Below are 16,866 nucleotides of genomic sequence, written 5' to 3'. Positions count from 1 at the left end.
GGCATGCACCCCCACTGCCTGCCTAAAAGTTTCATAAAAATGTTTATCATTAGAAAATATTTACAGCGTATTTGGAACAGAAGATGTGTATCCATTTTCATAGTTTTTAGGTGACATATCTTTATTTTTTTACATAGAAAGTATACATATGATAAACGCACAGATGAAGATGAAGTTCTTTGTTATGCAGCCCTATAATGCAATGTTTACCTGAGGATTTTGCAAATATCTACTGATAATTGTATTTGAAAGTCCCTAAATATTTATGATGAAATAAATCTTACATGATGTATAGCAGAAATAGTATATAAATAATATAGTTGGGACTTAATGTATACAGAAGGATATTCACAGATACCTAAACTCATTTCCCATAAGAGTGTTCAACATGGGGGCTGGAGAGCTGGCTCAGCGGCTAAGAGCTCTGACTGCTCTCCTAGAGGTCCTGAGTTCAATTCCCAGCAACCACATGGTGGCTCGCAACCATCTCTAATGAGATTAGATGCCCTCTCCTGGTGTGTCTGAAGATAGCTACAGTGTAGTCATATACATAAAATAAATTAAAAAAAACTTTAAATAAAAAAAAGAGTATTCAACATGGCAGATTTATTCCAGAGGAATTTAGGTGAATCATTTCTCCACAGAAGGCAAACAGTGACTGCAATTGCTGGTTACTGTTCATCTTTAGGAAGCCTTGGGGTTCCTTAGGCTAGGCAAAGAGTTTCTGGCTGAAGGACTTTTCCTCCCATTAATGCAGTTGCTACCTCAGCTAGCCAGTCCTTCAAGACCATATTAAGGCCAAGTGGGGGAGTGTGGGGTTAGACTTTGTAATTCCATTTGTCTTGTCTCCTTATCTTCATTCAGATGTGGAAAATTATCAATTATTGTGTCTCACTGTTGTTCTTTAAACACCAACTGAATTTTGGATTGTATGCTTGGTCTTCTGATGAATAGACCTTCAGAGGAATGTGAGTACAGTTCTCCAAACAATTGTAAAGAGGCCTCAGGGATTTAAGGAAATCTGTTCACTTCCCCTACATAAAGACTAAGAAGGTGTCCTCTCACCCTGTGTGCCAAAGTTCATTATAATTCAAAATAGCCAGTTATGAAGTTGTTAGCAAACTAAAGAACTCCTTAAATACACCTTCAATTCTGGAGAAAAAAAAAAGGCCCGGGGAAACATTTACAGGTGCATAAAAGGGCTAAAAATATTAGGCTTTCCTCAACAGAATTTTTTATCGAAGGGCTCCTTGTAAAAATAAAATTAACAAATAGTAAGAAAATTTTAGAGAAGTACTAGCAAGCCACAAAATTGTTGAAAATATTAAAAGGTTTTCCCGAGGGCCCTGAACCTCAGTCTTCCCGCGCGCACGCGCGCGAGGAAAACACTAGAAAATACTAGAAAGGCCGAGTTTGACCTTTGGTTGACCCCACTAGCTCAGTTCTCTTCAGTGGACATTCACAAGGTCACTTCGGCTTTGAAAGACGCATGCGCAAAGGGTTTCTCCTGAAGTTCGGAAAAAAACGCACGCGGGCTCACTTTTAGCTTCAAAAGGGGAGAGAAGTTGAGGAAGCCACATGGAACCCAGTCCAAGGCAGCCGTGACAGCCAGTCACCACAAGTAAGTACAAAGTAGAGATGGTGGGGAAAGGGACTCCTTTCTATCCCTGAGGTGCTAGATCCTTATCAGGAGAGGGTGGGTGATATTTATTCACACACACAAAAAAAAAACTGTTAAGTCTGTGAGTGTTGGGCCAGAACCTTCTTAGCTCCTGGACTCGGACCCCTTTACAGATGGGGAAGGGAGATATTTCTGGAGAAGTCTTCGGAACTTAATTACTTTGCCTCAGGGTACATGCCCGGTCTCAGAAGCTCAGATGCTCTGGAGCGGAAGGTGGTGACGCAAAGGACCAGTCAGGTCTCGGAGGCAAGAGACTGTATTTAGCGCCCCCCAGGTGGTCTCAGTTCCAGAGGTGCGTGAGTGAGGAGAGAGGAGAGCCACCCACGGCACGAGTCCCTGTCAGAGCCGGAGCGGGAAGAAGGAGTCCCTGTCAGAGCCGGAGCGGGAAGAAGGCCCGGGAGCCGCCGGCCGCTCGCATCGCTGAGGACTGTGTAGCTCCTGTACGGTGGACAGCAGGTAGGTGTGTTCGGTTCTGGGATTTGGGAAAGAAACAGAGTGAGGAAGCGGTGTTTGGTGTGGCGTTGAGCGCGTGGGTCCGTTTTTAGTCAGAGAATGAGCCTTGTAAGCCGGCGGACAGTAGCGGTGTTAAGGTAAAAGTAAACCTTGACTCAAACTAAGCGTGTGACTTACTAACTTTAGGATTCTAATTGCGAGGTTTGGTAGGCTGAGGTAGCCTGGTAGCTCCGGAGATGTCCCAAAGGTAAAAGCGGCTGCTAGGAGAGCCTGACACATGGAGTTCTGGCCCCGGGAACCCACGGTAGCGGGAAAGAACTAGGTGACTTAGGTTAAGTTGTACTCTGATCTCCACCGGTACAAGGCTCGCCCTTGCGAGTGTGGACACACAACAAGAACTAAAAATAAAACACATGGCTAGATCGGGAACAGGGAGGCATGAGAAATAAACGTGTGTGTCCCGGGTGTGAGGTAGCCACGCTGACCGACCGCGTAAAGATGGGTCAATTACTGTGCCTGGAGTTGAGGCTACTTTGGATCCTAGGCGGGAAGGATCTGGATTTAAATCTCTTAACAATCTGACGTGTCTATCTAGTTGTTTCATATTTTTATTGGTTATGTGGGAATTTCACAACATCACCCCCAAGCACACTCTCTTCCTAGTACTCCTAGTCCACCCGCACCAATCTGCCCCCTCCAAAAAAACCCAAAAAGTCAAACAAACAAACAAACAAACAAAAAACCAAAACCAAGTCTAGTTTGTGTTGCTTATGTACTCACTGGAGCATGGTCAAACTCTCGGCGGCCAGACCCTAAGGACTCAGTTCCATCCAGTTTAATGAAAATTTTATTTTTTATAGCTGCATGAAACTCCATTTTTATGTGTCTGTGTGGGTGAGTTTATGGTGTGTGTGCGTGTGTGTGTGTGTGTGATGTGTGGTGTGTGATGTGTGTGTAGTGTGTGTGTGCTGTGTGTGTGTATGTGTGTGTATATGTAAATAGTGAAGACAATTTATATATAAATTCACTGGCTTACTTATTTCATATGGTAGTTCTAACAGTTTTAATTTTAATTTTCATTATTATTACCTTTTTGGTTACTTTTTTAACTTCAAAAAGAGCAATTTTTGTAGCGACTATCCGAGTTTGGTTTCCTTTTTCTCTTTCTTCCTTTCCTCCTTGAGACAGGGCTTCTCTGTATTACAGCCCTGGCTGTCCAGAGCTCAATGTGCAGGTCAAGCTGGCCCGGAACTCACAGAGATCTAAAGGCCTCTGCCTCCCTAGCGAGGGCTTAAAGGCATGCACCAGAACGGCCCAGAACTACTTTGGTTTTTATCCATCAACATATTCTGTTTTTCACCACATACTCACTGGTATTTGTTGCTATGTGTTTGATATTACCTGTTCTGACTGGTGTTAGATCTCAATATAGCTTTACCTTGTCTCCCTCTGATAGCTAAGGATGTCCAATGTTTTACATGTATTTATTGGTGACTTGTATGTCTTGTTTTGAGTATTACCTGTTCAACTTATTAACCTGTTTAGTGACTAGATAATTGTCCTTAAGTTCTGAGGTTCTTTATAGATTCTACAGATTAATATTTTTTTATAAATATGGTTGGCAAAGTTATTATTTTTATTAATTTTTAATTTTATTTTTTGGATATTTTATGTATTTATATTTCAAATGTTATCCCCTTTACCCCTCTCCCATGCCCACTCCCCACTCCCCCTGCTTCTGTGAGGATGCTACCACTCCCACCCAACCATTCCAACCTCACTACCCTGACATTCCCCTACATTGGGGACCAAGTGCCTCCTCTCCCATTGATGCCATATAAGGCCACCTTCTGCTACATGTGGAGCTGGAGCCATGTGTCCTCTTTGGGAACTCCGGTGGGGTCTGGTTGGTTGATGTTTTTCTTCCTATGGGGTTGCAAACCCCTTCAGCTCCCTCAGTCTTTTCTCTAACTCCTCTATTGGAGTCCCCTTTTTCAGTCCAATGTATTATTTTTATGTTTAATTTTTTCCTGTTATATAGGCTGTCTCTTCATTCTCCTTTGCGACTTGTTTCCTTAGGTAACAGGAACCTTTTAATGTTGTTTAATGTTATTTGTCAATTTTTGAACTATTTTTTGAGTTATATGTGACTGATTTAAATTCCCTTAGATCTGAGACAGTAAGGAACTAAACTCACTTCACTTAACATGATCTCTTGACCTATCTAGTTTACTGAAATTTTTATTCTTTATTGCTGAATAAAAATAAAATGGGATGTTATTTGGGGTCCTTTTCAGAAATTCCTTGCTTGTGCTTAAATTGGGTCTTGTAATTTTGTTTTCTTCTAGCAGTTTCCAGTGTCATCTGAAGGCCATGGATCCATTTTGAATAGTTTTGGGCAGAGGGAAGGACAGAGTTTTAGCTTTGTTCTTCTTTTTTTTTTTTTGGTTCTTTTTTTCGGAGCTGGGGACCGAACCCAGGGCCTTGCGCTTCCTAGGTAAGCGCTCTACCACTGAGCTAAATCCCCAGCCCCTTAGCTTTGTTCTTCTAAAAATAAAAACCATTTTTTCCAGCACCAGTTATATTTCCACTGTGGTTTGTTTACTTTCCTGTTTAGGGTTTTAGTTTTTAGGGACAGGTCATATAGCCAAGAATGACCTTAAACCCCTTAAACTCCTGCCTCCACCTCCCAAAGTACTGGGATTATGCACATCAACATTCCTGGTTTTATTAACATTTCTTAGAGAGATTTTCTTTTTCTTCAGTGAGTATTTTTAACAGCAATGTCAAAACAAAATGGCTGTAGCTGTGTGAGTTTATCTCTGCATAACCTTGTTTCTTGATTTTAGAAGAAATATTTTCAGTTTTCTCTCATTTATTATAATTGGCTATAGGTTTGTTGCACATAGTCTATATGGAGAATTTTCATATGGTTTATTATGATGTGTTTATATATTATATTATTAATTATATAGTATATCTTTTAATTATATATTATAATTATATTAATTATATTTTTAATTATATTATCAATAGTATATTATAAATATATAATATATAAATTTATATTATAATTTATATGGTTTATAATAATTGGCTATAGCCCATATGGAGATGTTAATGTGGAGATTTTTTTTCTATCCACATTTTTTCCAGTGCTCTTAACAAGAAGGAGTGTTAGACTTTATAAAAGACATTTATTTCAGCTGTTGAAATAATCATGGGGTTTCTGTCCCTGGTATATTTGCTCTATAAAGTATGTTATTTAGCACCCCTGGGATGAAGTTGGCTTGATCATGGGGTAGGGTCTTTTTTAATGTGTTGTACATTTTGGTTATTAATTATTTTGTAGATTATTTTTGCATTTGTGTTTATCAGAAAAAATGGTTCAGTTTTTGTCGTGTCCTCTGATTTTTGATATCAGAGTGATGCCAGCTTTATAAAATGTGTTTGGTAGTGGTTCCTTTTCTTTCTAGTTTTTGGAAATAATTTGAGGAGCATTGCTGTTAGTTCTTTAATGGTTTAAGATACTGATATGTGAGTTCATCTGATCTTGGTCTTACAGACACACACACAAACTCTCACACACACATTCACATACACTCATACATACTCACACACTCACACACACACTCTCACACACGCACTCATACACACTCTCACACACACCCACACCCACTCATACACACTCACACACACTCACACATGCACTCATACACACTCTCACACATGCACTCATACACACTCTCACACACACACACCCACTCATACACACTCACACACACTCACACATGCACTCATACACACTCTCACACATGCACTCATACACACTCTCACACACACACACACTCACATATACACTCACACACATTCATACATTTGATTATGTCTACCCACACTTTACCATACCAACTCCTTTGCAGACCACATCATGGTTCTCCATGACTATTGCTAAGACAACACACACTTTAGCCACAGATTCTGTGAAAATCACCTGGAAATTTTGCCCTTGCTTCTTGGGTTTTTTATCTTTTATTTATTTTATTTTATTTTTTTAAAAGATTTATTTATTTATTACCTTTAAGTACACTGTAGCTGTCTTCAGACACACCAGAAGAGGGCATCAGATTTCATTCCATATGGTTGTGAGTCACCATGTGGTTGCTGGGATTTGAACTCAGGTCCTCTGGAAGAGCAGTCAGTGCTCTTAACCTCTGAGCCATCTCTCCAGCCCCTATCTTTTATCTTTTATTTTTTTATTTTTTCTTTCTTCTTTTTTGCATTATCCTCATTCCTGTCTTCCTAATACCTTGTGGTGCACCATCAAGTTATATATTTGAGCGCTTTTTTAGTTTACATAAGCACTCATAGCTGTCAATGATCAACCTGTTTTTGTTTATGTCTTAGTTTCCAAAACATACATGCTTTCATTTCCAACTATGGAGATTATTCAAGTACATTGTTCAATGTCAGTGTACTCATATAATATTTTGAGATGAGTTGAAGAGCACTGTAGATACCAAAGAAGGTCACAGGGGAAGACTTACCAGGAAGCTTTAACTTTGGTTTTGATTTTACAACTAGCTACTCGCCTCTCTCTCTCTCTCTCTCTCTCTCTCTCTCTCTCTCTCTCTCTCTCTCTTCTCTCTCTCTGAGACTGAATGAAAAAAAAAGAATTAAAAGGAGAATTGCTCCTAATTGGTTGACAGAGATAGACAGGGTCTCACTATTTAGCCTGGCAGTCCTGGGACTCACTATATAGGTGAGGCTGGTCTTCAACTCATAGAGATATTGTCTGCTGCCCCCTGAGTGCTGAGATTATTCTGTCCTAATACCGCATTTCTGGTTATCATCAGTCTTTGTGGTTCCAATGCCTTACTCAAATTTAAAGGAAGCCATTTCTGCTCCATGCAGTACTGTGTGGGTACCCTGCCTTTGTTTGACCTCAGTAACCCTGACCTAATCAGGAGACATGGACCTAGGACCTTTCCACACTGACGCTTAAAACTCAGCTTTCTTAAACTGTGTATATAAAAGGTGTCTCCTGAAGGTGACTTATGCTCACTTGGAGCCTCTAAAGGTAGATGTGGCTGAGGAATGTGAAGCTTGCGTTGAAGAGTGAATCTTAGATTCTCAGATGGGGGGCAGAGATTTCAGAGAGATGGAAACCTGGATCCTTCCGCAGTTAGCCAAAGTGAGCACAAAGTGGAGAAGTATGTGTGGTGGTGGAGGAGGAGGAGGAGGTGGAGGAGGGTGTTTCCTCTTTATCTCCGGAGGTGCTGGACCCTCACCTAACTCCTGCAGGCTCAAATGACACCTGGTGGCTAACTCCACCCCTGACGTTTCTGTGAAACTTGCTGAAGGCAACAAGCTGCCAAATTCTAGGCAGTTGTGAACACCCTGCCAGTGGGGGTGGGGTGGGGGAGGCACCTTTCTGAGAAGGGCCTAAAAACCTAGCTTCTTTTCTGGTAGTCTGGGAGGCCAGCACCATAGGGTGTGTGATGTGTGGAGAGAGGTGACAAAGGGGGGACAGCAGCAGATCAGCCAGGCCTAGACGCCAGTGATAGAGTATGCTAACCCCTGCTGGCCCCAGTTCATGAAGTACCTAAGTACAAGGTGAGGAGAATGATTCCAAATAGGTCCCTGACAGTCCCTGGGAAGGGGATGGGGGTAGGAAGGAGGTACAGCAGGGACTGCCAGTTGGCATCACTGAAGCCTGGATATCTACTTGAAGGATGGAGACCAGGTGGATGAGCCTAACCTGGGAGCTGTGGACAGGAAGAAGCTGGGACTAGGGAGGCATTGTTTGCTGTGCAGTTGCGACAGGACTTGAAGGCAGGCAGTGTCATGGTAAAAGCAATGGTGTGAGTTAAAATGAACTTTAGGTTTCAAATGGGCATGGTAGGAGGTAAAAACACTTGCTGTGCAAGCCTAGTTCCATCCCTAAAATCCATGGTAAAGGGAAGGAATCTCAAAGACTCATGAAAGTCACCTCTAGCTTTCCCATGCACCACAACCCACTTGTACATCCATAGTCTCACATATCCCTCATACACACAATTTAATAATAATGATAATAATAATAACATGGATATGTTGGGAACATTAGAGCTGAGAAGTAAGGGTTTGCAACTTAGTATGAGATGTTCTTGTTAACCAGTCAAGAGGAAAGGCAGTATCAATTAATGTGTGACTCTAATTGATCAAGTTGCCTTTGACCTAGGATCACAGTGAGGGGGGATTCCTCTTGCTGGCCACCACAGAGATGGGACAGGGTTTCCCTACAGAATTCTCTGCTTAGGGTCTGAGGAATCTGGAAATTCTAACACCTATCTTGTAAGTATTTAATATGATACTTACTTTAACAACAACAACAAAATCACTAATCTGCCCCCCACCCCGAGCATTGATCTCTTTGCAATGATTTCCTTAGCTTTATTGAGTAAACTACAACTGTAGTAAATGAGCTTGTAGGGTTTTTAGCCTTTCCTACATTTAAATGTTTATATGTAAACATTTTTATGTATATAAAATTTTATCATGCATATGTACCACATGTTCATAGTTTCGGTGACCCAAGCCCAGAAGGCTTCATTCTGAAGACTAGATATATATAGGTCAAGGAAACTAGAAGCTTCTAAGGGTTCCATAGAGGGTTTTTTCATTCATGCTCCAGGATACTGTATTCCTTTGAGACTCATTACCCTCAGGTAAAATGACCTAGAGATTGAATAAAAATTATGCACACCATCATATTTCCTTTAAATTATGTGTAGATTTTCATTACTCATTTATTTGTTGATGAACATCTAGTCTGGTTCCCTTTCCTTGCTTTAGTTACTAGAGAAGCAATAAAAAATGTGGTACTTACACAGAATGGGATTTTATTTAACTATAAAGAAAATGAAGTCATGAACATTTCGGGAAAGTGGTTGAATCTGGAAAGTATAATATTAATTAAGGTGACCCAGACTTGGGCAGAAACAGCACGTTCTTTCTGATATGGCAATCCTAGATTATAGTGTACTTATGCATGCACCATAGGCATGTATATAATATGTATAGATTACATATAAACAGATTTACATGTAGGAAAAACCCAGAATCGGGGCTGGGGATTTAGCTCAGTGGTAGAGCGCTTGCCTAGCGAGCGCTTCCCCAGCTCCGGAAACAACAACAACAACAACAACAATAACAACAACACCCAGAATCTTGGGCTACAAAGGAAAATAGGAGGGTTAATAATAGATGATAAGGAAATATGGGGGTGTGGGCCAAAAATACACAGGACATGAAAGACGACTGTAAATGGGGAGGCTCGAAAGGAAAAGCCTGGTAGGGGGAGGGGCGAAGGAGATGGGGGAGGGGAGGAGAATCACAAAAAACCATGAAGTCACATAATATTTGATGCTTATTTTTAAAACTAAAATTAATACATAATATCTAGATGACATATAATCATTAATATAATGTAAATACAATAGAAACACTCAGTACAACTTAGACTGGTTATATTATAATGATTTGGAAACAACTCCAGCAATGTTCAGTAGACATGCGATTCTCTCTGCAATAGATTTAGTCTGGGGTTGGTGTGGTTCACAATGACAGAAGAGTAAGATGTCCAGTGGCCTCATGGCTGATTTGTAAGACCTTCCTCTAGACAGTCACACAGTTGGTATTTTTGAGTTACCAACACACAGGCTAGGTGTCTCTTCACCTTTGCACGGAAATGTTACAGGGGAGATGGAGTTGAGGCGATGGTTTGGGTGTAGAGAGACAGGCCTGAGTATTTTTTTATGACCAGCCCTTTAGAGAAGAGGTCAAGAACAGAAACTGCTGTAGTAAAAGGAAAGGAAGTAGGAAGAAAAGAACGGAGTCATTGAGGGAGAGCGATAGAGCTGGAGAGCAGGAGAGAAGGAGAAGGGAGAGAGGGAGAGAGGGAGAAAGGGAGGAAGGGCAGAAGTTGAAATCCACCTAGAGAAAGAAACTCTGTACAGCTGCAGTACCTCCAGGCACTGAGAGCTGGGGTGACCTGTCTGTAAGCATTTTGACCTCACAGAACACCAGAAGCACACTTCCTTGCAACCTGGAGTAATTAAATGCAGGTGTGCAGAGGATCTGGCATTCTTTAGCCCTCCTCACAGTTTCCCTCTGGCAATTTCCTTGTGGGTTGGGAAGGTTGAATTTAGTGGCTCTAAGATTTGTACCTCATCCCTCATCACCACAAAGGAAAAATTACTGTTGTCCAGCTCCTAAATTCTAGTAGGGATTAACCACACACATGTATGAGGGAATGTTTAGATTAGGACCTAGCTCCAGATGAGGCGTGAACTCAGTATGGGTCCCACAATAGGAACTCCCGAGACATTCCCTATGGCACTGACCTCCTTTTACAGTGTTATTTTTCTTCTTGAAAAGCTACTAGGAAGGTCACGGTAAAGAGAAAGTGCTAGAGGTGGACAAGAGGTTACTCATGCGATTACACTTAGTCTGTGTGACAAGATCAGGGGAGGCAGGATCGTCTGCAAAGGTTACTAAGGGGGACTCAAAGCTGGAGGGATTTTTCAGGGAAGCTATACCTGTTCCTCCCTCTTCTTTGGGGACCTCCATGTATTTGGAAATAGGTGAAAACCATTATTGTGTGAGGAGTGGGGCTAGAGGCCTACACCTCTTTTATTTAAAGTTTTACTGTTATTACCTTATAAAATGTGTATGGGTGTTTTATTTTCCTGTATGTATGACTATGCACTACGTGAATGCCTGGTGTCTGGAGAGGATAGGAGGGTTTGTGGGATTCCCCAGAACTTGATTACAAATGGTTGTGAGCACTGTGTGGGTGATGAGAATCATACCTGGGCCCTATGGAAGAACAGACAATACCCTATCCTAAGAGCCATCTTTCTAGTCCTGTGCCTCTTCAGAAGGCTTATAGGTGTTCCTAGCTGCAGTTCACAGGACTGCTCAGAACAGAGCTGCCCAATAGCAGGGAGCATTCTGCAGGGTACCTGTAGCTAGGAGTCACAGCTTCCAGCTTCCACTAATTCCAAGTTCAGTAGCTGTGTGGGGCCAGTGAATAACCTACTGGAAAGCACGAGTCCAAGGAGTCTGTGTGTGTGTGTGGGGGGGGGGCACTTTTGGCAGCTGGGTTCAGAGTCAGACGTGTACTCTTATGTTTCTGAGAAGAGTCCATACCTTTTGTCAGATTCTGAAAGCTAAAAGGACAGCAACCATGTCCTCTAGTCACCACTCCCATGTCTTTTCTCACGGTGGCCTCTTCTCTGCTGCAGATGGCGTCCCTGTTGAAGGCCCAACAAAAACGGCCGAGATCTGAGTCCCCCGGCCCAAGACAAGCTGTAAACGGCCAGCCAACGGGCACAATGGCCGCACCCAGCTACTCTGCCACGCAGGACCCCTCTCCGTGCCACCAGGGTCCTCAGCCTCAAGAGCCTGACACGGCCTGTGAAGCCTCCCCGCCAGCGCTTCAGGCAGTTCCAGTATGAAGAGGCAGATGGGCCTCAGGAAGCCTTCTGCAAACTCTGGGAACTGTGTTCCCAGTGGCTGAAGCCGCAGACGCGGTCTGTGGAGCAGATCCTGGCGCTGCTGGTGTTGGAGCAGTTCCTGCAGATTCTGCCCACAGACAAGGAGACCGAGACGTTCAGCCCGGAGACTAGACAGAGACTTTTCACCCTGATAGAAGACCTCAAGAGAGATCACGGAGGGCCAGGAAACAAGGTGAAGAGTGTTGGGGCTGGTCGTTCTTAGGCCAAAGAGGGGCCAGGCCGCTGGGTCAGGATGAGCCATTCTAGCTCTGTCTCATTCCAGAGCCCCCAGCCTTCCCCACAGTCCTTTCCAACATTCCCTTCTGCTGGAGTCAGCACAGAGGTCACAGATTCTCCACTGGTCCAGACCCCATGGCCTCTCCACAATATGCAAATGACAGTGCCTCATCATTATCAGTAAATGAAATTCTTAGGCAGCATGAGTTACCAAAAGTATCACTATAGTCTATAGAGCTGCATGGCCCGAGATATGCATTGCTTGGATCTTTACGGAATGGTTTGAAAATGCAAAGTCAGCTAGAGTTTAAAAGGATATAAAAAGAACTGACATAGATTATTATAAACCATTATTGACTTCTGTATTAATGTGCTTGGATTTTGTTTTACCTGAAGACACCACGAAGTGTCTTCCATAAAATGGCTCCATAACTATGTCTCTGCTTACTCTCACTGTGGTAGGACAGTTAGAAATTAATATCAGATTTCTCATGCTATATATTTCGCCCTTAGTCATGTGATATCCTTACATAGATAGCTGCTTTTACCTCCCTGTAAATACTACCCAGCAGTCATGCAATGAGCTTTGGGAGAGGTAATTAAGAACAACTTATGGGATGTTCTTCTTCTGGCCATGCATCCCTAGAACATCTAAGTCCCAGGAAAATATGTAACACTATCGGGTTCTTCCTAGCTTTGTCTCACCTGCGTGAATGTTTCAGGGTGGTATTTCTGAACTTGCAAGAGCCTAGGAAGAGCTCTGCATCACGATTGATATACTCATCACTGGCCATTAAATTCCAGTATCAGCTCCCATTAGAATATCCAAAAGACCTCAGAAGGGGGGCAGTATTGTCTTCCGCTCAGAACCACTTCTTGAAGCCTTTGTTCAGGGAAGGCACGGCTGAACACTGGGTAGTGTCTGTGAGAGAGCAGCCCACTGAGATTAATGCTCTCAGCTTGGGATGGGGGTTGCTTTGCAGGAGCTTCAGCTTAAGGGCAGTGGACTGCATGCACAGGCCTCTGCCAAAGGTTTCCGCCTCCTGAAGGTAGCATGACTGAGTGCTTTTGCTCTCTTTCTGTCTTCCTGATTTTGTTGACAAAATAAGGTGTTATCTTCAAGGGCCTAGATATGTCCTGCTCAACAACAGGAGCCACATGCCTGCCCTGGCTCTTGAGTAATTGAAACGTAGCCATGTAGGTATAAATCAGTTGTGAGTATGAAATGTATTTGACGCCACCATCTCTTTGGGTTGTTTTTAGTGGTTTCTGGAACGCTCAAAGCTCCTTGCATTCCTGCTGGCCATTGATGTCTTTGCAGTGAGGTAAAAGGAACTGCATTTCCAGTGGGATGACGGGTTCTGCTATTTCCTCAGGTCAACATGCGTGACATGCTCTTGGAAGAACTGATGTCGATTGGTGTGTTTCTCACACAATCAAACATACCTGTGAATCCACCTGCACTGGAACCTGTCCAGGAGATCCCTGAGGTCCCACCAGAACAGCCACGGGCAAACAACCTTGGTGGTGATGGCCAAAGCCAGACCTTTCTGAATATTGGTAAGGCACTATTCCCCTACTCCATGCTCTTTGTTTCTGTTTGAAGGCTCAAGTTCTCTCATAGCGTTGGGTCAAGTTGGAGTTATCAGTGCTCTCAACATAATAGACATGGTCAAATGTCCTTCCAAGTTCTCTTCCCTTTTTATTCTCCAGCTGTAAGTTATGCCAGTGCTAGTTTATGCTCCCCTCACCATCTACTTTGGTTCTCCACAAACAGTTTCATCTCAGCCTTGTGACAAGAGATCTGGACGGCCTCACTACCTTGGTAGGCAGACAGAAGGAGGCAGTGTAGCGATCTATGAAAAGATCTTCAATAAGTACCAAGTTCACTCAGCACCAAGTAATGGTGTTCCATTCAATGTGAAGGAGTAGAGGGTGGGAACTGAAGGTGAGGATAGTGTTGGCTAGTGGCTTTAGCTAGCATGGTCTGTGAGCTGAGAATCTGAACAGAAGAATGCATGAGGATCTTAGGAGTAGGGCTCTGGTTGCTCCAAATGTCAAGGCTATGTGCACCTGTCACATGCTGCTGAATGCCACTAAGGATATTAGAATGGGTAAGGTTAGTGTCTAATTAGGATAAACATTGGCTTACCATCCATCACAACTCACATGCCAGGTCGAGAAGTACAAATGGCCAGCACTTAAGAGAGGGGAATACAGGTTGTCTGCTGAGACATTGGGACTGCAGGAGGGCAGGGAGTAAGCAAGGGCTAGGATACTGGGATACTTTACCTTCTGGTCCTTAAGTTGACAGGCAGAAGCAATGGCTTGTAGTTATTTGTGTTGTTTTCAACAAAATTCACTTCAAATTTCAGTGGAAATCAAAACATACAGATAATCTCGGCTGGCTACAAGGCAATAGCCACAGGCTTTCCCAGCATCATTCCAGTACACATTTTTCCATCTTTGCTATCTGGTCATCTCTGTCTGTCTGTCTGTCTCTGTCTGTCTTTATGTCTTTGTCCATCTTTCCATCTGTCTGTCTGTCTGTCACAGACACACACACTTTTGAAGGCAGCAGGAGAGCTCCTTGGTCTCCCTTTGAAAAGACTGGAAAGGTTTTCTTGGTGATTTGCTTTCTGACTAAATATTTCCCTCTACTCTTAGTTCATCGACTTTAAGCCTACATAGAGTCTCACTACTTCCATAGATGAGCAGGCGAGCTGAGAATAGCTTTTAACAAAGCATAGTAGGCCCCTCCCCCCATTCACTCTTTATTCTGAAAATTGTAAGGCCAGAGCACATAGCATTGATCAAAGGCTCCTGGTGAAATAATCCTAACTGAAGGGGAAATAGATGGTGAGATTTCTTGTGTCCAAAACAGCAGCAGACTAGATGAACTCTGAGGCACTTTGTTGTGAAATTTAAAACTGCCCTTCCTCTTCTCTCTAGCATGTAATAGCAGAGTCCGACCAGAGCTTGTTCTCTGATATGGTAAGATAGACACAAGTGGAAGGCATGCTGGATTCTATACACATAGTACAATTAGCAGGCCTTGGCAGGCAGAAAGGGATTCAGTAGAAGCAAGGGAAGGAGAGAAAAAGGTAGACTTCTTCAGGCAGGGGAGGTCAGTGGTACTACTTGAGAGCTTCCAGCCAAAGATCTGAGTATTTAGTTTGTCTTTATTCTCCATGTAACACAACAACCATTCCCATGTCCTCGCTTAGCTTTTGATATTGGGAGGAGAAAACACTGAATGTATGTCAGCCAAGACAAAAGTGAACATACACACACACACACACACACACACACACACACACACACACACACACACACATCCATTTCTGATTCACTTTCAGAATTTCATTTGTCCAAAGAATATGAACAACTGGAACCTCCTGGCAAAGAACCCCCAGAACAGCTGCTGGAAGACTACAAGGAGCCTGAGGAAAACCAGATGACCTTCCAACATGAGATGCCAGGGAGCTCCCAGGATGCGCAGCCCTCCAGCTCTGGAACCTCTACACAGGCTCGTCCCCGCAAGAAGCCTGACTCTGATGCTCAGCTAGGGCTGTGTTTTGCTCACCGGAAGCAATATAATATTTATCTGAAAATCCACACAAGAAAGGTAGCACCAGGGGGCTCTAGAGGTGGTGCAGGGTCAGACATCTCTGGGCAGCAGCACATTGGCCAGGAGGAGGATACCGGTGAGCATGCTCTGGGCAATAATCCATCTACTGAGGCGACATCCCCTAGCATGCCAGAGGGAGAAAATTCTGATGATGAAAGACAGCAGTGTAGGCTATGTAAGAAGGAGTTTATGTTTCAGTTGGGCCTGAGAGAAAATGTGAAAAATCCTGCAGAGTCAAAACCTTACCAGTGCTCCTTCTGTGGGAAATTCTTTAGGGGGCAGTCACATGTTACTGCACACCTAGTAAAACACACCAAAGAGAGACCGTTCATATGTGAACACTGTCGGAAAAGCTACAGACACAAATCTAGCCTGCTAAGACACTTAAAATTCCACGCAAGGGATCTTGAACGCAAGGCAAGCCAGGCTACTCAGAGCCTCACACAGAATGCAAACCAATAGTTCACCAGCCTGCAAACTATACAGCAGAATTCCCCCAGGACTGTATTGATTGGAAACAAGTTGTAAAAATGATGGTTTCTCCTAAGAACCTCCCCTGCACCAACTGTCTTGGAGGGATAGAGCTGTTTGTTTCAGAGTGGAGCTTTGCTTTTAGCTACATGCAGAGCCCACCTTCCATGGCTAGACCAATGCTAGAATGTTCACTGACTTTTCATGGCCCTACATGTGATTTTTCTGGGCCTGCTAAGATCTTGTTTTGCCTTTAAGATGAATATTGCTTGCTTTCTGGAAGCACCTGCTTCATAGGTCCTGTGAGAATGTAATAATATCAATTAAATACATTGTTCATACCTTAAATGGAACATGGGTGACATGCAAGTCCTGCAGTAAGTTGTAAATAGGTATGCATGTCAAATCTTCCTTATTTTTGGAAAGGATGCTCACAACTAATTTTTTTTATTTTGGTAGTTAGAGAAGGGAAGCAATCTCAAGGCCTTGCCCATGGAGGCCAAATACTCTTTATCACTGAGCAACTTCTCTAGCTCAGGTAGTTTTTTGTTTTTATTTTGTTTTTCCTTTATTGGTGCTGGGGAGTGAATCTAGGCCCTTGGCTTGCAAATCAAACACTACCACTGAGCTACATCTCTAGCTCAGGTAGTTTTTTTGTTTGTTTGTTTGTTTGTTTGTTTTTCCTTTTTTGGTGCTGGGGAGTGAATCTAGGTCCTTGGCTTGCAAATCAAACACTACCATTGAGCTACATCTCTAGCTCAGGTAGTTTTTTTGTTGTTGTTTGTTTTTCCTTTACTGGTGCTGGGGAGTGAATCTATGCCCTTGGCTTGCAAATCCAACACTACCACTGA

The 16,866-nt window shown here is 43.0% G+C and overlaps 1 protein-coding gene across 1 annotated transcript; it reads left to right on the top strand.

Annotated features, from left to right (window-relative positions):
- Positions 1-11,434: 11,434 nt before the first annotated feature.
- Positions 11,435-16,078, top strand: LOC134484098 (zinc finger and SCAN domain-containing protein 5C-like). Its single transcript, XM_087601248.1, is given in 4 exon segments — positions 11,435-11,592; positions 11,594-11,869; positions 13,290-13,473; positions 15,273-16,078. Coding segments are annotated over 4 exon segments (1,272 nt in total). The 5' UTR covers positions 11,435-11,514; the 3' UTR covers positions 16,007-16,078.
- The last annotated feature ends 788 nt before the right edge of the window (positions 16,079-16,866 follow it).

This window comes from Rattus norvegicus, chromosome X (assembly GCF_021556685.1).
Source record: "Rattus norvegicus strain SHRSP/BbbUtx chromosome X, alternate assembly SHRSP_T2T, whole genome shotgun sequence".
NCBI classification, from domain to species: Eukaryota; Metazoa; Chordata; class Mammalia; order Rodentia; family Muridae; genus Rattus; species Rattus norvegicus.
Note: the sequence above shows the minus strand (reverse complement) of the source record. Positions and strands in the feature narration are given on the sequence as shown.